Here is a 26,957-nt window from a genome sequence, read left to right on the forward strand (position 1 = left end):
GAAATAAAAATGAAATCATTAAAAAGCAAGGTGTTAATTGCATAGGAAATGCCAAACAGCTGAGCTGATAGGCACCTGTTTCTGTAAAACTATCAAAAGCAAGAAAATGATCCTAATTTGTATATTTCCCCAAGATAATAACTATTCCTAACAGTTATTTTTGTTAATGGCATATGGAAAAAGATAGTAAAATCATGGGGCACCCTGTTTTGTGAAATTAGTATAATTAATTACAATCTTGGCTTAGTAATTAAGTAGTCAGTCACCTTGCCAGAGTAAGTTCAAAGGCACTTAGGTGGTTCATTTAAGTTTATGATTTCAAAATATTGAATTAGGCACTGTGGCCTGGAAAGGAACATAGATTAGTGAATTAAACAGATACCTCAGCCAAATAAAGCTCCAGCCCTGGCACAGCTTCTTACTCCGCTGGATGACTTGAGCAAGTCATTTAACCCCCCTGTCTTTCAATTCTGTGGCAGCCAAGTGCCTAATACCTCTGAGAAATGTAGAAAGAAGTTAAATTAAATAGAACTATACCTATTGGCAAAAAATAGATGAGCAGTGCGCCCAGGTGGCTCAGTAAGTCTGACTCTTGGTTTCAGGTCAGGTCATGATCCTCAGGGTCATGAGATGGAGCACCACACAGTGCTCCACACTCAGCAGGGTGTCTGCTTGAGATTCTCTTTCTGCCACTCCTCCCTACTCCTAGTGTCTTTCTCTTTCTCTTAAATCTTCTTTTTTTTTAAGTGAGCAGAATTGCTAGTAAGCTAATATAACTTAAAAATCTAATTTTAATTGTGTAACCTTTGATCATTGAGTAATCTTTAGGCATAGTTCTCTAAAAGATTTCAATGTATATACCCTACCAACATTTTAGTAAAGATCAGTTTGCATCTATAAATTCAGTTCCTTTCCTGGTTTGAGTTTCATTGTAGGCCAGATAGCCTCGTGAGTAAGGTTTATTATCAAGTAGTTTCATATCAGCAAATTGGTTAACCCAAAATCTATAATTGCTGAAAAGCTCATGCTTGAATAAGTAGGATTTTCTCTGCACTCAATTCTCTTGAAAGAAATTACAAGTTTAAACATCAACTAGACATGCCTAGTTTATCTCACTAGACCTATACAGATTACTCTGGCATCTAAAATACCATGGCCTCACATAGAGTGGTCATTCTGCTGAATCTCAGGTATGCAAGATCCACGAGTGCCTTTTCAGTTAGCACAGTCACATTCAAACTGCTATCAGACAGGATCATCATCACCTATATACTTGGCATTTATCTAATGTTTCAAAATGTACATAATATTTTATACACCTTATCTGTGCATTTATTCATATATGCATGCATTTATAGACAGTAGTCAGTGCTAGGTGTTGAAGCTAGAAAAAAGTCCTGGATAGATATATGAACATCCTATGACAATACTTTAGGAGGACAGCAATACAACCAAAAAGCTGCAAATGGAGCCTAGAAAAGGCTATAAGGAAGACATAACTTTGGAGCAGAATATCGAAGATTTCTAGATAGGAGAGGGAGAGTTTCCAGACAGAAGAAATAGTGACAGGAAAGGCACAGCATTATCAAAGAGCCAGGACTAGTTGAAGAAGAGTGAGGCCCTTGGTGGAGTTGTAGGGCTCCTGGGGGAAAAGAAGTATCAGAGTCAAAGCTAGAAAAGTAAAGTAGGAAGACCTTTCAAGAACAAAGAAGCTTGGGCTTGGCTTCTAGATGGCAGAAGAGAGGTATAGACAGAACTCTGTTCTGCAGATGATTTTGCAACAGTGAGGGGTAGAGGGTGGAATCTGTAGGATGTGACCATAGAGCAGGAGGGGTTAGGAACACCTAAGAGCCTGAATCAGAGCAGTGACCATTAGCCTAAAGAGGAAGAATGGATCTGAGAAAGATTTAGATAAGTGAAGAGGCACTAGTGATCAGCTATGTGAAGAATTGAAAGAAAAGTGAGTGTCAAGGCTTTTGGTTTGGGTAACTGAGTAGATTATGTCATCATTATCCAAGATGAGTGGATACAAGAGAAAGCATATTTTGTAAGGAAAATACTTGAGGTCCATCTTGGGTACCCTACTAGGTCTAAAATGTCAGGATAACCAGAGATGATATGATGCAGTTAGAAATATGAACTTGGATCCTACACATGTTTAAGGTTAGTGATAGAGATTTGGCAGGCTTCATTATATGGTCAAAGCCAGAGGAATAAATGAGATTGCCAAGGGCAAGCAAAAAGATGAAGAGGCTGAGGATATACCCCAGGAAATATCATCATAGCTGGTAATGAAAAATTATATGACTTGTGGAAGACAGAATATGAGAACAAGACTAGTAAAATTGTGGTCACTTTAGCAAAAGTGAGGAAGTCAAGAGAAAGAAATTTGATGTTTAGTTTTTAGACAAGTTGAGTATTTTCTTTCATTATCAGTAAGCAGTAAGACATGCTTCTTTATATCTGAATTGTTTCCATTTATCAGTTGTATATTTTGTAAAGGCTACCTGACCATCATTAAAAAATGTAGTATATTTTGGAAAGGCCACTGTATTGGGAGTCAGAAAGCACTTGAGTTTGTTCTGGATCACTGTTCATTCAAATATTTATTAAACATGTACTATGCTAGATGTTGGGTTGCAATGGTAAGGTATCCACCCCTGAGGAGTTTACAATTACATAAAGAAAATGTAATCAAATACACACAATATGTAAACACATGTGTACTAAGTGCTTTTAAACACCAATTGTAGGACATGTATGAATTTAAAACAGAGACCTCTCCTAAAATGAGGGTCAGGGGAGGCTTTTTCAAAGAAATAATAGTTGAGATCTGATAAAAGAAGTAGAAGCAACGATAGGGGACACTTTTCCAAGAAGAGAGGATAATATATATGAAGGGCTGATAATAGAAGGAATCATGGCCATTTTGAATTTCTGAAAGTAGGCTATATGAGTGGAATGGAAAAGATAAAGTAAAAATATTTGAATGGGTCTGGTGAGGTGGTCAGGGTCTAGATTATTGAAGACTGCATAGTCTCCAGATACTTATCCTGGACAAGAAATGATGCATGCTTATACCAGAGTGGTGGTGAAAAAAGAAAAAAACTAATAAGTAAGACATTTTAAAAGACAAAATCAACAGAACTTGAAAGATTATATAGGGTGGGTGGGTTGAGGGAGTCAAAGATTATTCTCAGGTTTCTTTCTCGTTTGTGCAACTGGATGATGATGTTGCCATTCACCAAGAGGGAAATCCCTGGAAAAGCAAATAGACTTGTGGGGGTAGAAGTTCATAAATTCAATTTAGGGTATGTTGAGTTAAAGATGCATTTGAAATAGCCAAATGAAGATTCCAAAATAGGCACTGATACCAGATCTGAAGGAAAAGACTAGAAGAAAAGGAAGTCACAATGTGGGAGTCATTGGGACATGAATGGCAATATAAAACACTAGAGTGGACAGGATCATAGGGATACAATGTATGTTGAGAAGAGGGCCTCATATTGAACCTTTAAAAGGAATCAAAACTTTTCAAGTCCAGATAGAGAAAGATAACATAGCAAATGAGAGTGAGATCATGTGACCGCGTAATTAGTAAGAAATGCAGGAAAGAAATGAGAGTATTTCAGCATGAAGGAAAGGAGTAATCAGCAACACTGTACCTTTGGGCAGGGCCTATATTCTGTGTATGTACTGGTTAAACAGGTAATGTTTGCATATCTCAAAGCCTTGATCAGATTTGATCCTTGTTGATCTGATCAGATAAGATCTGCTAATGTTTGAGAAATGTTGAAATCTGTCATTTTATTATGTAATCATTCTCAGTTTCTTGTTTGGTTGATTTGTAACACTGGGACCATTCACACTCTTATCTTACTCTTCCAGCCCTCTTTAGAACAACGAAAGAGCCAAAAAGATGTGAATTTAAACATGAAAATGTTCCTAGTTCTTTTGCATAATTGCATGGGAAGCAATTATACTCAAGATCTGGAGCATCTCTCCCACTCACTTTTCTCCCCTACATTTCCCCTAGGAACCTGGAAATCCCCAGAAACTATTTTGGGACCTGTGGTATAGGCTTGAGCATCTCTATCTGTAAATAAAACTACTGGGTAATCAGTTCTCTGTAATTAAAATGCTAGCTAAGGGTGGAAAAATTTTTGGTATTCAGAGGATGCTGCATTTGTACACTCTTCATGTTAAGTGTTAATTAGTGACACATCACAAGCTATCCCCTACTTTGACTTCTGGAATGTTCAGTACTCAATCTTTTGAAAGAGGGAAGGCCAGATGATAGGGGCCTCTTCCTACAGGTCACAGGCATCCAATCACCTAGTACACTGAGTGTCGCTTATCCTCACTGCTGAAAAGAAGAGCTAAATAACACCAAAACCTCATTCTTCCTGTAGGTCACTGTGGCAATAGTCTCAACTACAATAGACTACTATGTACAATTGATTCATTTCCAGACTTCTGCTTTTCTTTAAAGAGTCAGCTGTCATGTGCTGTCTGTGACTCATTCAAGCTCCTTTACCCCAGGGAAATAAACACTCTCAAGATTTCTGAGTTCCAGGCTCCTCCGAAGCCAAGATAGTCATATTGTTTTTATAATGGTGCAGCACAGAAGCATTCTTACTAATTCCCACTTGCTCTGCTGCCAGCTAAAGGACCATTGTTGCTGAGCCTAAGAACTAAGAGAGAAAGGAATTTGTGTTGCTTTGATTATGCAGGACAAAAATTAAGCCAGTTGTGTCATGTAAACTATGAAAGAGCTAATATTTCCAGGGATTTAGAGGGAGAGAAATGGCCATATATATGCCTGATATTTTAATTCAATATGTTGCTTATCAGGGAATGCAGAGACTTTTGGAAATTCAGAAAGTGACCTTGAACTTTTCATGCTCTATAAGCTGTCTTAACCTAATGAAGCTCTACAAAGGGCGCTTTGAACATAAGGTCAATTATGAAATGAACATAAGGTCAGTTATGTTCATTTTCCCCCTCCTAGTTTTTAAAAATTGACACTGTTTTCTAAACTATAGGCTTTAACTTAGAAAACTAAGAAATGTATTGGTTTTAAACAAGGATTTAATATTGAGGATGAAGTTTTGGTAGTCACACTTTCTTAATCTCATTCTCTGAGTACCCTCTTACCAATGTCCTTTATATTCCAGAATCGGGTCAGCTGTCATGCATTTTTGCCAAATGTTCATACTGTTGAGGCCAGAGACAGATGAATCACTTATTGCCAAACTAAATTAAGCTAAAATGTGCCATTGGCAGCATCTCTATTAGAGAATTATTCCCTGCTACTACTTGTATCAGTGTGGTTTTGGTGCTTGGATATATTATATTCATAAATCAAATGAACAAGGGCAAAAATGTTTTAAATGTGTGTAGTAGCTAAGAAACCTTATGTTCTTTTTTCCCTCTAATAGAATTTAAATTTAATTATGTAACTAAATATGAAATCTAACCTATATAGTGGTTTTTTGACATTATAAACCTTAACATTATTAGCAACCATTTTATGGACAAATCATATTTTATAGGTTAGTGCCATATGTATAAATGAAGAAATGAAGTCAAGTTGTGTTTACAGGATATTTGTATTAAATAAATATAATGCAGATAACATAAAAGTCTAATTTTGTGGTTAAAACATTTAATGAAGATTTGTTTCATTAAAAATGCATACTAGTTGCCTTTAATCAATAACAAACAAAAACAAAACTTCAGCTTTTTCTGTGATGAATAGCAGTTTCACTAAGATAAAACAGATATAACTTTTTGTGACTCTCCCAGTTTATTTCCAGTGATTTAAGGAAATAACACAATGTTCTTAAGGTAAAACTCAGGGAAATTTAATTTTTAAAAATTTCATGCATTAATTTCATTGGTAACAGAAAAATATCCTGAACTCAGAAGATTATCATTAATAGCAATTGATCAAATTCCATTGCTCATTATTAAGCATCTGTTTTATTAAATATATTGAAATAAAACTTAGATGATATAAAAAATAACATTCCGTCTCCCCCAAAAACACATAGGGAGCTTTTAATTTAACAAGAAAGGCAGTTACACAGTGAACAAAGTTTAATAAGAATTTAAAACCAGTAATAATTTAACTAAAGAAGGTGTTATGGTACATAGCATATGCTTAATTACAGAATGAATGATACATTGTAGGCATTCAAAAAAGGCAAAGAACACTTGCAGATGTTATCAGAAAGGAATTGACTGCATAGGATCTGAGCCAAGCCAGCTATTAATAATTTTACCATTTGTGGGCTACAAAAAGAAAGCATGTTTCGTGTTGGGTTTGAAAGTTCTCTAGGGTGGCTTCCATCTAATTATCTGCCTACATCCACATATTGATTCATATGTTGGTTTTCCAATGTACAGAGCTTACTGCAGTCCCCTTGTATAAATATGATGGCAATTATAGTGTTGACATCCCCTTTTGTCGAGTTGATTGGACTGAATAATAAAAAATAATTATTTAAAGTGTCTCAATGTAAAAGATCCATCTATACTCTAAAGATAGACATTTGTTAATGTTCAAGAGAAAAACATTACAAATTCAATTAAATTGATAAAGGTGATGAGAAATTATTTTAAAAATATATAGGCTTGAATTTCCAGGTGACTAAGGGTCCTGTTAAAATACAGATTCTGTAGGTCTGGAGTAGGACCTGAGAATCTGTGTCTAAGAGGCCCCTGAAAAATAGATGATGCTCATCTCTGCAACATGAGCAGCAAGATTATAGAGAGAATAAGACCATGGTTCGGGGAGGGGTGTGTCTTAAATGGTAATACCCTGTTTAAGAAAAATGGCAATATTGTCAGAATTTTGTGACAATAAAGGACAAAAGTCATATAAAACATTCCATGTTTGCCTTTAGCACGAAAGCAAGAAATCATCAAAGTCACTGAACAACTGATTGAAGCTATCAACAACGGAGACTTTGAAGCTTACACGTGAGTAGAGGCACATTTATTTTGCTTTCATGCATATGACAAGATATTTTCTATGTGAATGCATTCTTCAGTGTACTAGAATTCATGTATATTTAACCCCAGGTTTGATGTCAATAATAGCTTTATTTCAGTGTATAAATTAAGTGTCCCCAGGAGAGAAATAAATTGAGGATTTAGAGAGGAAAGACAAGACTTCTGAAAGGAGGATTGGAGCTTTCTCTGTCAATGCACAGACTTGGAATCATCAGCACCTCCATATGGGGAAGGCATTCCAGGCAGGGCATTCATGAGAGTAAAAATACGAGAGAGAAAAGCACCAAAAAAGGCATTTTGCTTTAAGAAATGTTTTGCCTCACAGCTCTGTCAAGGTGCTGGGACAGAGAGAGAAAAAGGGAGAGAGAGATCAGGAGGCAACATGAGGCAGCCTTCTTCCTCGTCAGGCAGTACACCTCAACTTTATCTTCATCTCTTTTATGATTTTGTTTCTTGGGTAACAATTTATTTGAAGGAAGGTTCAAATTCTTAAAGTTTATAAACTACTGAGTCATGGGGTATATAAATTACAGGAAATCACTCCAATCATAAAAATAAAGCATACAAATAAATAGGACATGGATGCTTACTTCACAAAGTATGTGGATCAATAAGTTAGCTATTTAGATGAAGATAAAAATCAGTTTAAGCCTTCCCCTTATTCCATACAAGTAAGTTCTTCTCAAATGAAAGAGTTAAAGGCAAAAAAAGAGATAGATCTTTCTAATCAGAGATCAAATTCAAAGTTTTAAAGCAGGGGAATTAATCACAAATGAGAAGATAAAATGCTTAGGCAACCCAAATTGGTAAAACATGTATACTTAAAAAAAAGCCAAAATAATAAAAAAGTCAAAATATGCAAATTTGAATGCAAGAGCATTTTCTGCCAATCAGATCAGCAGAGATAAAAACTACTGACAACCAGAGGGGTGCAGATACTGCAGAACTATTATGACTTTCCTGCACCACTGGATGGGGTATAAAGGGAGGCAGACAATTAGGTTAGTGGCAGTGGCAGGGATTGGAGGGGACATTTAGTTCTTATATACCAGAAAGCATTTATGAACTTTAAAATTGTTTTGATCTTCTAATTTTACTTATAAAAATTTAACATGGTATAGATTTTTATGGACAGAAATTATAAACATATTACTGAAGCAGTATTCATTCACAATAGTGAAAAATTGGAAGCATCTGTCCAACATTAAGGTAACCAGTAAGTAACATGTGGTTCATTTTTTTTTTTTTTTGAATTTTTATTTATTTATGATAGGCACACAGTGAGAGAGAGAGAGGCAGAGACACAGGCAGAGGGAGAAGCAGGCTCCATGCACCGGGAGCCCGACGTGGGATTCGATCCCGGGTCTCCAGGATCGCGCCCTGGGCCAAAGGCAGGCGCCAAACCGCTGCGCCACCCAGGGATCCCCATGTGGTTCATTTAGTACAGTGAATGTTGATGCACAGTTTCTAGCTATCTGACGAAAGGCTTATAATGTACAAAATTATTCCAGCTACATAAAAAAAGCATTAAAAATGGAATGAGATATGCCAACTTGGTTTTAAAAGGGATAAAAGGATATTGACTCTGGAAGATGAAATTATGTGTGAGATTTTTTTCCTTGCTTTTTTTCCCCAAATTTTATGTAAAATACTGCTTTTATCATCAGTTACAAATAGCCAGAGTGCTTCTTATAAATTAAATGTGTATATGCATATACATTCAAACACATTCATATATATATGTGTATATATATATATATATATATATATATATACACACACATACATACATACATGTGTATTTGTGTGTATCAGCTATTTAACATGGGAACGCCTGGGTGGCTCAGCAGTTGAGCATCTGTCCTTGGCTCAGGGCATGACCCAGGATTCCGGGATCAAGTCCTGCATCAGGCTCTCAGTGACGAGCCTGCTTTTCTCCCTCTACCTATGTCTCTTCCCCTCTCTCTGCCTCTCATGAATAAATAAATAAAATCTTAAAAAAAACTGTTTAACATGATTTAATAAAGTGCATTTAAAATGAAATAGTACAATATGAAGTTTAAAAGAGAACTCTATTGTCAGAGACAAGAGTTCCCTTTTAAATTGTTGTTGAGAAGTCTGTGCCATAGAACCTGCTCTTTTATTCTTTTTGCTGATAACTTTGTTAGACCTATAGGATTCTCAAAACATGAGAATACTCTTTAAAAATGTTTGTTTGTTTTTGTTTTTGTTTTTTGGTAATAGCATTCTCTGGTGGAATAGTCAAAAAAAAAAAAACATGTTTTGGTGGTGATGAAAATCAAGCAAAACTGGGATATTTCCTATATTCTCAGACACTTTATTGTAGGGTATTTTAAATAATGCAATCCCTTGGAATCATATCAGTTTGCCTATGGAGGCCTATAATCTGGTCTGATGTTGCATTCTCAGGCCCAGGGATAATCAAATAGGTCCTTCCATTTAGGAGCTTTTTGGATGTAGAACAAACTGGTGAAGCTCCGTCATCTGGTCCTTAGAACACCTGTTCAGAGTATGTGTGCAGACATATATACATCAAATGGCAGCTTTGTGAATGCTTTATTAATCCAAAGCCTAGGACAGGCAATAAATACATATATACATAGGAGAGAGAGAAAGAACATATTAACAGGTTTTCAGATATATTGACTCTTTTGATGGTTAGGTAAAGAGATCCGTCATGGTACAGTGATTCTCAGATTATTTTAGTGCCAATATAAGGTAGTAAAAAATTTTGACTCACCTATGTTGACAACTGAAAGTCATATTTATAGAGGAAGTAATAGCCCCAGCAGAATAAATTTCTGTTACCATAGGAACATTGTTCTTTTCGCAGTTTGCCTCTTACAAAGAGATCATATATATTTGACTCCGAGCTTGGAAGTACCTGCCCACTAGCAAGTCTGAGGCAAAAATGTAAAATGCCTCCCCGCTACCCCTGCAACCCCTGCCTTTAAGGCTTTTTTTTTTTTTTTTTTTTACACAAAGAATAATCACTGATCTGGTTTTTTTTAATTTTTAAATTATTATGTACTTTTAAAATGTTCTTTGAAAAAATCAGTTCCACATTCTATGAACAATACTGTGAAGAACCATAGTGAGTTAGCCTTTTGAAACTTGTATTTCTGTTCAACAGTTAAAATGTTTTGCCTCCCAAATGGGGGGGACTATTTTAGATGTAGCCCCAGAATAGTCCCAGATCCTTTTATCTACTTTGTAAACTTCCACCAATTCCTTCAAATCCAGATTTTATGTCACCACCTCTGGGAAGCCTCACCAAAGGCCGAAGGAACTGCTTCCCCCTTTATGTTTCCATGGACTTATATACAAACCCTGTGCCCAGCACTCACCAGATCAAGCAGCTAACCATCATTCCCCAAATATACTCTGCATTCTCACACTACTTTGCCATTGTGATTGCTGCCCCCTCTTACCTACCACCTTCTACACACCTGTAAAACTGCTACTTGCTCCTGAAAGCCAAGCTTACATTTTTTGTCTTAAATCTTTCCTGTCTAGTATGTAAGTAATCTAGTTTTCAAGCACTTTGTATTTATTTCTATTCCACTCTTAATTGTTGCATTATAATTGTTTCAAAGAATACCCACTACATAGTAGGTGTTTAACAATTCTTTGTTGAATAAATTTCTCCACAGAAAGCCTACTGGCTTTCTCTGAATATTTTAAAATGTTCTATCTCTTTGTTAAATTACGTTTCTAGGATTAAAAAAACAAATACGTGCATTTTATTAATTTTAAAAGTTCAATAAACTTTCAATTCAGCTTTTCCAGAAAGTATAGGATGTGACACATGCCTTCAAATCAATAATATAGATATTTGGCATGACTGTACAAGGTGTCAAAAATTGTTCCAAAATTATTTAATTTCAAAGCCAAAGTTGGTTTTGTATGGCTTGGACAGTGTATTGTACTTAGACAGAACTTTAAAAATGAGAAAAGCTGGAGAAATACTAAAAATTTACCTTGGAAATATTAAAAAAAAAGCAGAAATTTTTAAAAAGAGATTCCTAAAGTAGTATAGATTATCATCTGCTGGAACTTGCTATATTATCTTGCCCCATCAGAGTTTTCTGCAGAACAGTTTTTGCTCCTCAACCCACCGTGCCAAGGGCTGTGAAAGAAATTTTATATTTTGTATTTTTTAAAGAGACTCCTTCACTGTTTGATAAATAAGAGTGGATATGTGTGTAACAGAATATATTAACTCATGTAATGGTCATTTTCATTATGATTATTTTTATTTGTCCCTACAGAAAAATCTGTGACCCAGGTCTTACTGCTTTTGAACCTGAAGCTTTGGGTAATTTAGTGGAAGGGATGGACTTTCACCGATTCTACTTTGAAAATGGTACATATATTCTAAATTTTATAAGATGACTTTTCCAGCTTCTTGTTGAATTTCTCCCAAATTTGCAGTTTTGTTTGCTCTATTCTGCAGTGAGAATTTTACATCATAAAATATTTTATATTTGAAATTTTTAGGAAATGACAAGCTTAAAGGTTTTAGTGTTTTTAAAACTATCTGATTTATAGAAGGTAATGTTGGTTGAATATACTCCATTTAAGTCACAGTGAATGTATGATATAAGCTGTAAAATGAATCACCAAAAAAGTATTCATAAAACATCATTTATATATGAAAAAATAAAAGACACCACCGCATGTCAGAATATTTGACATAAATTAGTGCTTTCAAGCATATTTAGTGCTCACTTTTCAAAGTAAAATGTACATGAAGATGAGTGGTCAGGTAAATATTTCAGTTGCCATTACAAGAATTTTAGTGGTCTCAGAGGAAACAGCCATACAACACATGCCCCTGCAGAAATTCTTGAGGCCTTCAAAAAAAAAAAAAAAAAAAAAGGGTAAACCAGAAATTCCTTTTATCTTCTTTTCCTTATACTTAAAGACTAGGTATTGTGTTTTGTTTGCATGATGCATAGAATGAATTCACCCGTTTTCAGTGAATTCTTAGAAATGAAAGAAGAGGTGTAGTAATGATTAGGATAATCAAGACCACTTCTAGTAATTATAAGTATTAACAAGAGTGTCTGCCCTGGCATGGATTTTTAAGTTAAGATATGTTTAATGAATTACTTTTTCTTTATATTCCCTGGGCATTTGAGAGCAAACAAATAATTATGTAGTAAATTGGCCTTAACAAATACTCAGTAAATTCTCTCATTCTCAATGTTTCTTTCAGTTGGTTCTCCATTGATACCATCTCAGCCCTAGCAAAAGAATTAATAATTAGCCCATTAAATATTTAACTTCCTTCAACTCAAACTATATGTTATTCCTTACCATAAATATATATTCTTCATAATGAGGCATTCTTTTTATGTAACTGTAGCACTGAGTAATTTACTAAAATATTTTCTGAGAATAGGAAGCAGGTTTGGACAATAGGTAAAACAGGTCAGCCTGTTTAGTGATCTAAAAGAATGACATCAATGATCATTTGTACTAAATCTTCACATCTCTTGGTCATTGAATAATTAGAATCTGTAGCTATTGTCAAAACACCAAAGGCCTTAGGAGGCCTGCTTAATCAAAGAATGAACTAGAGGATCAGAATCAGGCCAAATGTCCAACAGCCAAATTTTGGATTTTTACTGGATGACTACAACTGGACTATCAGGAAATAGACTCTGTGAAGTAAAGGGGTGACAGGATAAGATGGGGAAACAAATTGGAATTAATTAATGGCCAGGCTTTTTTCTAGACAGTTCTATCCATATATGATACTTGTTATATTTCCCTTGTCCCATATCCTATAGCAACTAACAAAAACGAACAAGATGACAGGATATCCTGTCAACTGCTCCCTGAATCTGGGCAAGGCTTTCTCCCTCTGTAACATGGCTTCTGTTTCTAACCACTTCCCATTATGAATAAATACATCTCTTCAGCTCCCCCCTCCATAGTTTCCAGAGTGACATGCAAATTCTCCAAAAAGGGAAACACAGACAATGACTATTTTTGCTCTTTCTCTTTTCCTTTATACTTTACACGTTGCCAGGGACTCAATTAGTGCAAACAATTCATAATTGAATGAATGAATGAATAGCATTCCATTCATTAGCCCCAGGTGAAGATACTGGTTTTGATTTACTTTATGTAGAAACTAAGTGTTGTTTTTCAATGTTATTCTCTTTCAGCTTTGTCCAAAAGCAATAAACCAATCCACACAATTATCCTAAACCCCCACGTACACCTGGTAGGTGATGATGCTGCCTGCATAGCATACATTAGGCTCACACAATACATGGATGGCAGTGGAATGCCAAAGACAATGCAGTCAGAAGAGACTCGTGTGTGGCATCGCCGGGATGGAAAGTGGCAGAATGTTCATTTTCATCGCTCTGGGTCACCAACAGTACCCATCAAGTAAATATTTCCAGGCTGTCAGCTTCTTTGTTAATATACCCATGGTCAGCGATTTTATACTTATTCCATTGTTAATAACATGATATATATTATTTAATGCTAGCAGTCAGTTACATTGGGAATGTTCAAAGAGAAACAGATTGTAACTCTCTAGAAAGATTAGACCAACTGTGGGTTGAAACACACACAATAGAAACTGGAGGATATCCTAGTAAGCTGATTTATTTTTGTTAAATCAGGTAATAAGAAAATAATTTGTGACTTCATTGTCACAATTGGCAGAGGAAGGTAGAGAGTTTCTAAAATGGACAAATAATATCGAACTTTATAGATTATCTACTGGGCCCAGTTACAGATATTAGAAGAAATTTAGAAATATTTAAAATATAAGTAGCAGATATCTCAAAATCTTCCTCCCCTGTGCCACTCTACCTCAGACATTATGTCTGCTCTTCTAGTCAGTAATGAGACAAATATTATTGTACATCTCCTAGGTGATTAACTTGTACCAGATAAAATACAGGTAAAAGTTGTATTCTAGTTTAGGAAGAAACTTAGGCCAAAGAAAAATTATGAGATTCATAACATCAGAGTAGAATGGAATTAATGACCAATGTAGCAAAACTGTTAACAATTGGAAGTATACCTTTTGTAGAAGATATCATTTAAGACTTGTCCAACATTCTGAGTGGAATTTGGAGATCTGGAGCACAGTCAAGGAATATCAGAAGGATGGGACAAAGTCAAGATGTTAGTTTTATATGGTAGAGGAATATGGATAAGGAAGGCTGGCTCCAACTGGAGTAAAGGGGAATATTTTTAGGAAATAAGGTTGCATCAGTGAAGGGATTAGACTCAGAAGCTTGTCCCACTGCTGATGTCATTCTAAACTCTTTCACCAGGATCACCTGTTAATATTGGGGGTGGGGTGGGGAGTGGGATGAGGGAGTCAAGTTTATACGAACAGCCATTCAACTCCAGAGAATCTGTCAAAATTTCTTAGTTTAATAATGTACCACAGTGGTTTTCAAAGGCCTTCTCCATAGCCTTAATAGTTATATATCACTGTTGGATTTGTAAAAAGTAGATGAAGGAAAAAAAGATAGCTATTATTTTTAGAATGAATTTCAGCCCATTAAGAGAATGACAAAAAGAATAGAATAATGAAGACACTCATATTTGTGTGTTTTTTACCCCAAAGAGGTACAGCACTAATTGCCAGTTAATATGGAAGGGATTACATTCATACAGTACTATAGGGTTAGGTTTTTCTACAATTCCCTGAAGTATTTGTGGGACAGAGCCTATTTAAGAAAACTTCATTTTATGCCAGGTGGCTTAAGTGGGGCTTCTCTTAATAGGCCATCCTGTATTCCAAATGGGAAAGAAAACTTCTCAGGAAGCACCTCTTTGTGGCAAAACATCTAAGGCTTGAAAACCATTCACATATGGGTCTTGTAAGTAACATCCTGCTCCGTGATACTTTGTGAATGGAGCTAATGACTAAAAAGCTGCATGGCTGTTTTTCTTCCCCTTAAGGATATTTTCTTTTGCATTATACTCAATGGAAAATATAAAAGGTCTTTGAAAACTTACAGCATTTTTGCATGAGCTCTTGAGTCTAATGTTTGGCCTCATTTTGTAGCATAACCCTTATTTTAAAGGTAATAAGTGCTGAGCAGAGCCTCCCTTCAGCATATAGATCTTAGCATTTTCGAATATCCTGGATTTCCCACATCCACATCCAAAGTCCATTATGTCTGGGTCAATTCAGACAACTCTCAATTATCCAGACCTAATTTATATCAAGGTCTAGGATTTTTGGGGGTCTGTTTTTCTAGAGGTAGTAATTCGAGTTACACACTTGGCTAAGGTTAATATATAAATTAACTTGCTCTGCCTAAGTATAATGGTATTTGACTATGAGGACAGGCCACAAGAGGAAGTCAAGCTGAAATTTAAAACTTACATAGTGGGTAATTCCTGAGGATAATTGAAAGTTGACTGTAATTAAATTCACACCTGTGTTGTTTTTAAAGATTTGTTTCTTAACTTGGCTTAGGATTCAGTTATGTGTGCTAATGTTGTGAATATTTTCTCCACTCAAAGCGCTCAACCTTGTCAGAGCTTTTAAGAAATAGTGCTGCTCCCTGCTGTTGGATTTAAAAAAGAGAGAGACTCCCAATTAAATAATAATATGTTTTCTCTATTTTTGAGGCTATATTCCTCAAATTGACTTGTAGGTTTAACTCCCCAAGGAGTCTAAGAATAATGACAAAAGCTAAGGATGCACTTAAACTTTTCATCTATTTCAACAAAATATTTGTTTAGTAAACATGAATGCTTTTAATACATATTTAAGTTCAATAAGGAGATTGAAGCCTGGGTTCCTATTTTTATTTGTAGCTTAGCTCTGTGTGGACAAGTTGATAGATAATTAATACTGTTTACTATTTTAACATTGTGTTTGTTTAACATTGTGTATTTCATTTTTTAATGATCCCAAGCAAAGATCTTTTATACATTGTATTTCACTCTATTAATTTAGTTGTTATATAAATGTAGCCTAGTCACAGTCTTTGGCAAAACAGTTTGACGATATTTTGTAAAACAGTATAACTTATTTTTTTGCTCCCCTCCCCTTTCTTTCAGCTAAATATCAACAGTGCCACTTCTGCATTCTCTGTTCTCAAGGCATCTGGATGGTAACCCTGGGCCGTCCTCTCCCCCCTTCATGCATGTTTCTGAGTGCATGAAGTTGTGAAAGTCCTACACGTAATGCATATGTGATGCATCATCTTGTCATATATTCCTTTCCTAGACATTGTTTACACTTCAACTATGGGGATGTTCCAGGCAAACTTCAATTACTGTTGGCAAACAATAGGGGGAGGTCAGATAAAAAATATTCCATAATATTCCAAATGCAACCTATTCAAGTTTCTGTTTATGCCAAGATATAACAGACTTCAAAATTATTCTCTCTGAATGACAGTTTGTAAGAGAAACATACCTTTTTAAAATTCTTTGCTGTTAATCAGTTTTGGCTTGTTTAACAAAAAGCAAAATATATATATACCTTCAGTTTCCTGGTTGATATTGCTGTTTAACAAAGTAGGTTGATATGTGAGCAAAATCACTCATGAATGTGGAAGGGAGAATCAGTTGGTTTGCTACCATCCAAAGTTGTTTTTGGTTAGACTGTAAACTGGAAAAATTCACATAATTTATGAGTGATCACTTTAGGATATATTCACACTTCTGGTGAATTTGCTGAATTTTTTTGTTCCTTTCTCAGATATATGCTTTCTTTTCTCCATTTGATCTTACTTGTTGCTGTTTGCTTTGTCTCCATCCTCTTCTGTCTTTTCTCACATTCTACTAGACAGAAAGGAAAGTGAAATTTGCATAATCGAGGTAACTAAACTAGCACTTTTGATCATCTTCAGGACCCACAAAACTGTTGTCAAGATTTTAAAGCTTCCTGATTCTGCTTAGGCTCTAGCTTGGATGTAGCGAGCCTATGTCAGTGGTTTTAGCATTGTTTAAACTTAGGATCAAAGCAGTGAGGATTTCTGGTGTCCCTGACACCAGAGCTGTGTCTCACTGATTAGGGGACTTGCAAGGAGTTGTAGCAGAGCAGGATTTTGTGAATGTGCACTTAGCTCTGCCTGGTGGAAGGGGCCCCTCCTGCTTCACTACTGGCTAAAGTCAGAGAGGTCTGTGATTTCCATTCTCATTAAGTGTTTAGAACTTGATTTTTGTGGCTTACGCCCTCTTAGCTTCTCTCTTGTGTCAGTAACATTATCTCTCTGTGAAGAATTAGGATTTTCCAGTTTAAAAAGAAAAGGGAAATGCCCATATTTTCTTTGTGCTTCTCATTTCTCCTTTGTTTATTCAGCTCTTGTAAGGCTGTTTCTCTTCCCTGAAATGCTTTATAGTGCATGGTATCTTCATCAGCGTTATTTTAACAATAGTAATTCACAATCTTCAGAAGCCTATTTTTAAAGCAGAAGCAAAAAACTAAACCCTCTTTCTCTCATTTCACCTTTCTGTGTTGATGACTCATCACCTTAGATATTGTTGCTAGTGGATGTATGGTAGATGGATTAAAGCTTTTCTGATAATTACACGATTTAAAAATATATATTTAAAATAAATATATACAGTAAATGTATTGAGCCATGTTAACCTGCCAATGAGATCTGTGAAAAAGTAATGGCCTCGTTTTTCCCTTTTTGATTTCTTTTACCTTTTTGTGAAGCGGCTATACGTGGCATACATGTATTTTAAAAATAATAGGTATAGAGTGGTTTTTTTTTTTTTTACACTTTCAACTTAGCATGTGGTGTTGAAGTATTACTGTAGATCAAGTTTGTCTCCGCACTGAGATGTGAGGAAATTGTGATTTGTTCTCTCCGCCACAACTGAATTACACATTATCTTCTGTCATTTTGAAACACTGCAGTTTACCATGGGACACTGTATATATTTCTTGCCATAATGGTAAATGACTGATTGATATATTTAAGAGTTAATAAATTTGTGATTTCTGCTGACAATGTGTCCATCTTTATTTCTTAAGAAGAGGTACTAAATGCATGCATCATGTTGGCTAGTGCCAACGGCAGTTGTCCTACTATGGTCTCATTAGTTCATAACAATTTATCTTTTGTAAAGGGTAGATGAAGTTATTGAACTATGCTTCCTTTTAAAAATATACTTGGTAACAATGGCAATTTACTACATGCACAAAATAACAGTCTCTGCTAAGAAAATTTTTCTGAGAACAAAGCGGTTAAAAACAAGAGTCTTAAAAATGTCCTCCAATCCATCCTTCCATGGCTGCTAGGACGTTCCTTTTTGAACCCAAATCTGACTGTATAACACTTCAGTGTTATCTCCAGTATCCCGGCAAGCACCTCCTCTCCTGTTACTGGTCGACGTGAACTTGAATGTACAGATATGCAACATCTTTCAATTTACTGCAAATATCACACATATTTAGGCTTCTCACCTAGAATATTCCCCCTTCTTCAACCTAATTCTTACTCATTCCTAAAAATCCAGTTTAGAGTATCATCAACTTGATTAAACTTCCTTAGACTGTGCTCTAAGCTTGCCTATCCTTTCAATATTGTGTAGTCTGGATCTAGTTCTGCCAGCCATGCGGTTTTGAAAACACATCTTTGTGTCTCCTCTACTGCAGTATAATGTCTCTATAGGCAAGAACTGTGTATTCCTCTTTGCATCTCTAAACTCAAAAAGAGCCAGGAAGGGAGAAGCTGTTAATAGTTTTGAACTGTTGGCCAAACCATAAGTGGGAACCTCAAGATGCAATCGGACATTCCTGGGTTTAATGTTTGGCTCCGTCACTATTGTCTTTGACACTCTGAACATGTTGCCTCTTCTCTCTGAACTTTAGTTTCTGTATTTGTAAAATGAGAACAAACAGACCAGTCTACTAGGGATATTGTGATGGGTACAGAGTACCTAGAGTAATATTTGGTAGGTAATATTACGTGGTAGCTTCTATAACTGTTATAATCACAAATATTAATACTCCCCTTGTTCTTATTAGTCCTTACTCAGGGGAATAGAACATTCTTCTTTTATGGGTTGCTGTCTTTATGTAGGTTTATGGATAGTGCTAAGGATATAGTCATATCAAATGTCTCAGCAGGAAGAAGAGAAACACTGAAGAAGGTAGTCATCTAGCCAAAAGTAGGGAAAATAACATAGAAATAAATCAGTATATTCTAGGAAAACTCTCAAGGAATCTTACTCTTAAGTAACTGAAATTCTGAATCCCTGTATAATCATATCTAATGTAAGGGTAAACATAGATGGCATAACAGTTGAGTGATTTCATTAAAATTCTGTTATCTACAGTTCTTTTAATGTTTTCATGGTACCTTTTGTCAGATTTTAAGACACTAGAATATATAAAAAGATTATTATGAACATTAGCATACTAGGCCACATACCCATGATCTGAACAATAAGCAGTGATACAAGCCACATGGCTGAGACAGCAGCATGAAGCATTTACAGTATTCCTACTTTTCTATCAACCAATTCTCTAAAGTAGGCTGAAATGTTCTCCATTAGACTCTAATAGGAAAAATGATGAAATTAAGTATTAATATTGCCCCAGAAGTAACTATAATTTTAAAAGCTTTTACTGCTTTACAATACAGAGTCAAAATTTTCTGGTTTGCCCATAAAGATGATTTTAACTTTTTGAAAAAACGTTGCCAAAATTTGAGAATCGGAGAGTCCATATAAAAGTTATGATTTCTGGGTTAATTTGAAAAATTGCCACGCTGGTCCCATGTTCACTCATCATAACAGAAAAGCTGATGCCTCTTTTAGAGGAGACCAAGTGCCCTGCCTCTCCCCACCCACAAATGCTCCACTCCTTTGAATTTGCAAATAGCTGCTGCAGACACTGGAGTTGAACATTTTTCTTAAAGTCAGAGAGCACTTACTGGCACCTCAGGCTTCAGCGAACATGGTCATTTGGTTTGGACGGAGCAGTCCCTATATCCCTAAACCATACTACTAAGGCAGCTGTCTTCCTATTTGATCTCTCCAGCTAAAGTACCCAGCATTATTTTGACTTCATTTTTAAACAAGAAAATTGAGATCCACAAAAATAAACCCAAAGCACACAATTTTTCTGAGGTACACTTTGATGTATTAAAGGAAGAGCAGCTGCTATTTTCATGTAAAATGATTTATCCCATTCCCAAAGTCTTGAATGACCAAGAACTGTCAGCTGATTTTTATTGCCGGGTTTATATAGGCAGTGCAGGGTAATTGTGAACCATTTATATAAACCCTAGCAGTGTTCTCTCTGTAACTAGATGTTCAGAAACTGCTTTGGGGTGCAGGAGTGACCATTTACTAAGGCCAGACGGCCTGACTCAGATATTAACACATAATGCAATCTGAACTTAATAACTCCCCTGCTGCTTTCTCCTTCCACTCACCTGGAAACCCACAACCATGCTGACATTCCCCCAGGCTGGGTAGGCAATGCTCACACTCCTGCTGCTGAATGTGGCTGAAGGGAAGTCCCCAGTTCTGCTGACAGCTTTTGCTCTACGTTCAGAGCCGTTCACACCCCTCACAGATCCCTGCAGCTGCCCAAGAATTCTATTTCCCTAGTCCATTTTCTCCCACTCTCCTACCCACTAGGTCAGACTCTCCTTTCCATCTCCTACCTCTAACCTGTCCTTCCTCATCATCACTCAGGAGGACTGTGCTTCCAATTTCACTGCAAGAGGTGAAGCAATCTCAGCATCTCTTTCTGCACATACTGCCTTCTCTCCAGTTGCTGTGGATAAATAGCTCACATATCTGCCAAAGGCCAGCATCTATCTCCTAGCACCCACTCCTAGGTATCACTCTAGTGGCCCTCCCCATTTTACCACCACTATAAATCATTTCCTCCTTACTAGCTATCCCCACCCATGCCTGCTTCTTTTCTTTGCAGACTCCTTGAAAAGGCTGCCTGTACTTGCTATGTGTAGTTTTCCCCCTCATTCCTCTTAAACCCACTCCAGTTGCCTTTACAGCTTCACCAGTTTTTCCTCAGTCCAGTGACCACCCTGTTAATTCAAAAGATCAATGTTCAGTCTTCATTTTACTTGATCGCTCAAATTGTTTACTATCCCAGTCTTGAAACACATTTTTCTCCTGTCTTTTAGACAATACACTGCCCTGATTTTCTCCCTATCATTCTAGATGCCCCTTTCCAACCTCTAACTGCTCCCTTTTCATCAACTTGACTTTTAATTTTGGAATATTTTTTTTGTCTTCACTTGTTCCCAGGATAGTTATGTCCAACTTCAATGGCTTTAGATTATATTAATGATTCTCAAGTGTATGTGTCCAGCCTAGATGACTGCCCTAAATTCCAAACACAGAGATCCAACTGCCTATTTGAAATCTACAGTGTACTTCTAACAAGTGTCTCAAAGTGAAATGTCAAAAACTGAAATCTTGAGAGTCTGTACCAAAACCTGCTCCCCTCGGTCCTTTCCAGATCTCAAGTAATTGTCAACTCAATTATTCCTTTGATCAGGCCACACAGGCTAGTGTCTTTTTCTAATTCTCTATTTGAAATCCTGTCACTTTTACCTCCAAAATATAACTAGAACTGACTTCTCACAATGCCTTCTGCTATATCCCTACACCAAATCACCATCATATTCTCTATACTATTGAAATATCCCCCTAATTAGTCTCTCAGCTTCCATTCTTGTCTCTCTTCTCTTTACTCTCAAGGCAGCAGCTAGAATGAGCTTGTTAAAGTATAAGGCAAAACATGTCACTTTTCTGCACAAAACCATCCAGTAATTACCCTTATCGCTCATTAAATATCAAACTTCTTAAAGTGGCCTATGATGATAAAACTAGGTAAAGATTCCCCTTTACCCTTATCACTCTTCTATAAATGTGCCAGGATTGCTCCCACCTCAGGGCCTTTACACTTGCTATTTAGTGTGCCTTGAATACTCTTCCTCAGAGGTCCAAGTTGCTATCTTCTTTGCTTTCTTATTTATTCCTTTACAGAATTAAGTCACATGGTCAGTAAAGCTTTCACTGGTCATCTCATCAAAGACTTCAAACTTAACTCCCCTACTAGATGGTATCTATGTATTCTCCTTCCTGGAATGTTTTTCCTTAGCACTTGCTATTTTGTTTTCTTAGAACTACATATTGTTTTCTTCATTTTATTGATTGAGACACTCCTTCAGTAAAAAATATACACCAAGGGCAGAGATTTTTGTCTTTTGTTCATTGATACATTACCAGCTTTTAGAACAGTGTCTGGAACATAGCAACTGCTTAATAAATATTTGTAGTGGAACAAATAATGAATTGCTCTCTTCTTTTACACTTAGAAAAGCTGAGGTTTCCTGCCCATTTAAAAGGTTCCTCAGTAATCCCCAGGGTTGTGCATTGCCCACATAATTACTTGGGGGGGGGGGGGGGAACTCTGCTATAAAAAACTTCTTCTAGCATCCAAGCACAAATTTGGAACTTTTTTGGAGTGCAAGAAACAAAACTTAATTCTAAACATCTTAAATAATAAGGAAAAATATATATATATATATATTTTACAGAAGATATAGATGAGTTAGCTCCAGTTGTTTTAGTGACTCGGCAACATAAAAAAACCATGTTCTACCCATTTTTTAGCTTGCCCTTTCTAAAGTATAAATGTCATACTCCAGGTTAAGAGACCTAATGGTCCCAAAATGCATGACTTGGGTCCTACTATCACATCCAGACAGGACAACATCCAATGGAAGGGCTCATGCTCTCTCTTCCATTCCCCACTCCGTCAGCAAAGAAACATTTCCCAATAGCCCAGTTGGCCTAGAACTGGCTCAACTGCCATATCCTGTTTAGCTTCACCTGATTTAAGGACCCAGATGAGAGCTATGAATGGGCCACTTTTCTTTAGACTATGGGTGTTCAGCGAAGGATAGATATCTGGCCTAAGACTGAATTTTACTGCTTTTTTAAGGAAAGAATTTGAGAACCAACATTGTCCAGTATATTAAGTACCTCAGGAAAGTCAGACCTTTGTTTTTATTGTCCTTTTCAAGTTGCTATTCTATGCATGTCATGGAGGTGGGGCAGAATTTGAGGAAATGAACTCTCTTCTCCAAACTCCAAATCCCATCCACTGATGCATTTTCTTATGTTGTGTGCTCCCGATTTGCCCAGTCAGGTCAGTGCTGGAGAGTGCTTTCAGCACAGAAGTCTTTGGGACTAGGAAAGTTCAGTCATTTCACTCAGCTTGGATTTCTTCCAGGAGCTCTGGTCCTAAGCAGGACCTGGTAAGCCACAATTACATCCTGCCCCCTCCAGATACCCTCTTTGCCTTGCCCTCCTTTCAATGAAATACTTTTTAAAAACAAAGTGAAGACCATTTGGTACCCAAAACCACATTTAGTGATAACTGCTGTTCAGTTTTGCTTTTCTTTTTGTATTACTTTAAATAAAGTGGAAAATGGCGGGGGATGGGAGGATCATAACAACTAAGTAAACACCAACGATCTTATTCACCATCCACCCACTTGAAACTGCCTGGCCAAGGGAACAAAAGGACAAGCAGTTCATCTCTAGAACCTGTTCCCACATGGTCTGAAACAACAATTTGCTGCTGTGTGGGAAGAAGTGTTTAGCTAACTGATTTGTGATCAAGTGGTGTTACGTGTACAATGCTCCTTTTTGTCAGTACTGCTGTTACAAATCTAGGTGACTCAAAGACATCTTCCACTAAAGATGACTTGGTTAATCACCAGTCTTTTTGTTTTTAACAGAAGTCTTAATTTTCAGAATCAAGCTTCCTCTCATATTTGCTTTTTTAGCATTTTCATGATTGCTTTTCACCCCAAACAAAATAACTAGATTCTCTGTTGTTCAAACTATGAAGAAGGGATCCCCTCTAGGGCCTGGGGCTAAGAGGATGACTTTTTTTTTATCTTTTTTTTTTTTTTTTTTTTTTAGAGCCAAGTGAGTGGGGGTGGGGGTTGTGGAGGAGGTGGGCAGAGGCAAGGAGAGAATCTTAAGCAGGCTCCTCGCCCAGCACAGAGCTGGACACGGAGCTGGATCTCACAACACTAAGATTATGACCTGAGCCGAAATCAAGAGTCGAACACTTAAGTGACTGAGCTGGCTAGGATCCTCTAAGAAGATGACTTTAAAGTGATGACTGAGTTTACACACATGCATTCCCTTCTTTCCTGTCATTAAAAAAAAAAAAATCAGCAAGTCCATCCTCAGAACCCCTCTGCTAAAAGATTAATATGCACACATGTAAACATGTGAAGAGATAGAAAATGAAGCACTTTAGGATAACAGGCATAGAAGCTAGCATTAGGATTGATGAGTAGGAAAGAAAAAACAAATTTCCTTATAGGCAGCAAACAAGAAGTATCCACTACGTGCCTGCTGGTTAGAGCCAGAGCCATGATGATAAAAATCTTCCTGAAAGGATAGTCTCTCCTTGCCTGATGGCAGCTGTGGGCATCTATCTCATTCTTAATCTGGCTCCACCTTCCTATAATTTATGCTTAGGCCACAAAACTCGTTTAACTTTTGGGAGAAGTCATAGAAGTCCTTCATACCAATTCATTATTCATCCCCCAGAAGCCGTTCCAAGGGTCTAAGACATTGAGGCTAGAGAAGCATCTGGGCCTTGTATTGTGTGATTCTATGCTGATGCTATGATGCCACCAGACAGGAAGAAAGGAATGCAAGCAAGGGAATTTTGAAGCTCCAGATTTTCAACAGCACAAAATCTTAAGTCTCTCTTTTAGTTAATCTCATTCTGTGCTCTACGTTCACTAATTTTTTTTTTTAACATATCTGTTAAAGGCAGGAGTACCCACATCCTTCCAAGAACAAACATTAATTCTTCCAGGACACAGAAACAAAATACTTTACCAGCTACCTCATGATTAATGCTCTTTCTCATTCTTAGCATGTTTGATTTCTTTCCTATTTCCCCAAGCTAAATAGGTTAAAAAACTTATTGCCCTTATTTTTTCATGAGAGAGGCTTTGAAATACTAAGGATCTTTCCTTCTTATCATTCCTCATCTGCAGAAAAGAAAAAAGGATGCTCAGTTCTCTAATTGCATACATATAATAAAAAGATCATGCTATATATTCTTATATAACTTGGTTTTTTCACTCACTAGCATATAATAACAAATATCATTTCAAAACTATGCCCCTAGAACATTACTTTTAGTGACCTCATACTAGTCTATTTAAGTGATATGCTATTTATTTAATCAATTACCTATTGTTGAACATGTATGTTTCACATTTTTATGATATGAACAATAAGCATTGAGCATCTATGTAGCTAACTTTTTGCTATTTAATAATTTTCTTAGGGAATTGAATCTGCCAGAGGAGAAAATACTGAGTCATCCATTCAATTTTAGCCTCACAAAAATAATGATAGGGCAGATGTATAGGGAAGAAATTATTATAGAGATTAAATTAAATGTCCTGGCTCATTCAGTGACAAATTTTACCAGGTTTCCTCATTGCATGTCCACTATATTTCTCCACTGTCCAACTATCTACAGCTTTTTCAAGCTACCATGCCAGACTGTGGTCACCGCATTGGAAAGACAAGACAACACGAGGGAAATCCCAGAGCACTGTTGCTATTCATTGCTTTAGCTTTGAAATGCTGTTCTCAACTTCTTCTTCCCACTTGATTATATTCTTCTCCAGATGTTTTGGTACATGGACCTTGCTGCTTAGTGTCTTGTTTTTGTTTTATTTTTTTCACCTTATCTTAGCTTTAAAAATGACATTTTCCAAGATTTCATCTAGGTTTCTCTTAATTAGTATTTGGGCTGACAATTTGTTTAGATTGTCAGTTTGCGAACTACACACTGGGGGAAATGACTATGAGAACTCAAAAGATTCCAGGATCCACTGTTTCTTACTCTTTATTTTTGTTCTGTTAGCTATATTAGCCAGGGTTTTATATGTGTGTGTGTGTGTGTGTGTGTGTATATATATATATTATAAGGAATTGGTTCACATTACTATGGAGGCTGACAATTCCCAAGATCTACAGTCAGCAAACTGGGGACCCAAAGGAACCAATTGCATGGTTCCAGTCTGAAAGCCAGCAAGCTTGAGACCCAAGAAAAGCCAATGTTTCAATTCAAATCCAAAAACAAGAAAAGACCAACTGAAGTCCCAGCTCAGAAACAGGCAGGAAGAGTTTCCTCTAACAAGAGGAAGGGTCAGTCTTTTTGTTCTACACAGAATGTCAACCGATTGAATAAGGCCCACACACATGAGGGAGGACAATCTGCTATATTCAGTCTACTAACTCAAGTGTTAATCTCATCCAGAAAATTCTCACAGACACACACAGAACATTGTTGATCAAATATCTAGGTACCCTTGGCCCAGTAAAGTTGACACAGAAAATGAACCATTACTTCAATATTAGCATTAATACAAAAAAGAAAAAAAAATCTCACTGCTAAGAACAGATAAATGGCCAGCTTGTAGATGGCATCTAATCTAACAGCCAATCTTATGAGTAAGAAATCTCAAAGAATAGTTACTGCCAGTTTTAAAAATGGAATGACATTTACACATGAATTAAAATGAAAAAGATTTTAAAGCATGATAATATTCAAGCACACCATCTATTAGCCCTTAGAGCAATGATGTTACCAAACATCACTAAGCCTCTAGAAACTCCAGTGTGTAATAATGAGAGAAAAAGAAAACAGGTCGTTAAGACTTTGGTATTATTATAAAAATAGTTTTGACCGGATACAATCCTTGAAAATGTCACAGGTTCCCCCTCATGTGTTTTTGGGTCACACTGAGAACTTCTGGCCTACAGGAAGAAAAAAGCATAGAATAACTAATCAAACATGGAGTAATGTTCCTGAAGGCTTAACCACTAAGACACCATTTGGAATGTACTCTCCC

The 26,957-nt window shown here is 36.4% G+C and overlaps 1 protein-coding gene across 41 annotated transcripts in view; it reads left to right on the forward strand.

Annotated features, from left to right (window-relative positions):
* CAMK2D (calcium/calmodulin dependent protein kinase II delta) overlaps positions 1 to 18,008 on the forward strand; it is a 296,165-nt gene extending 278,157 nt beyond the window's left edge. For 23 of the 41 annotated variants that reach the window (XM_026013488.2, XM_026013483.2, XM_072755365.1 and 20 more), the window contains 5 exons: positions 6,912 to 6,987; positions 11,313 to 11,407; positions 13,221 to 13,449; positions 14,811 to 14,906; positions 16,102 to 18,008. In XM_026013488.2, the coding sequence (XP_025869273.1) occupies positions 6,912 to 6,987; positions 11,313 to 11,407; positions 13,221 to 13,449; positions 14,811 to 14,877 (467 nt within the window). In that variant the 3' untranslated portion in view covers positions 14,878 to 14,906; positions 16,102 to 18,008. The remainder of the gene's footprint in view (positions 1 to 6,911; positions 6,988 to 11,312; positions 11,408 to 13,220; positions 13,450 to 14,810; positions 14,907 to 16,101) is intronic. The other 18 variants (XM_072755379.1, XM_026013491.2, XM_072755368.1 and 15 more) reach the window with 1 other exon arrangement.
* The last annotated feature ends 8,949 nt before the right edge of the window (positions 18,009 to 26,957 follow it).

The sequence above is a fragment of the Vulpes vulpes genome, chromosome 4 (genome assembly GCF_048418805.1).
Source record: "Vulpes vulpes isolate BD-2025 chromosome 4, VulVul3, whole genome shotgun sequence".
NCBI lineage: Eukaryota > Metazoa > Chordata > Mammalia > Carnivora > Canidae > Vulpes > Vulpes vulpes.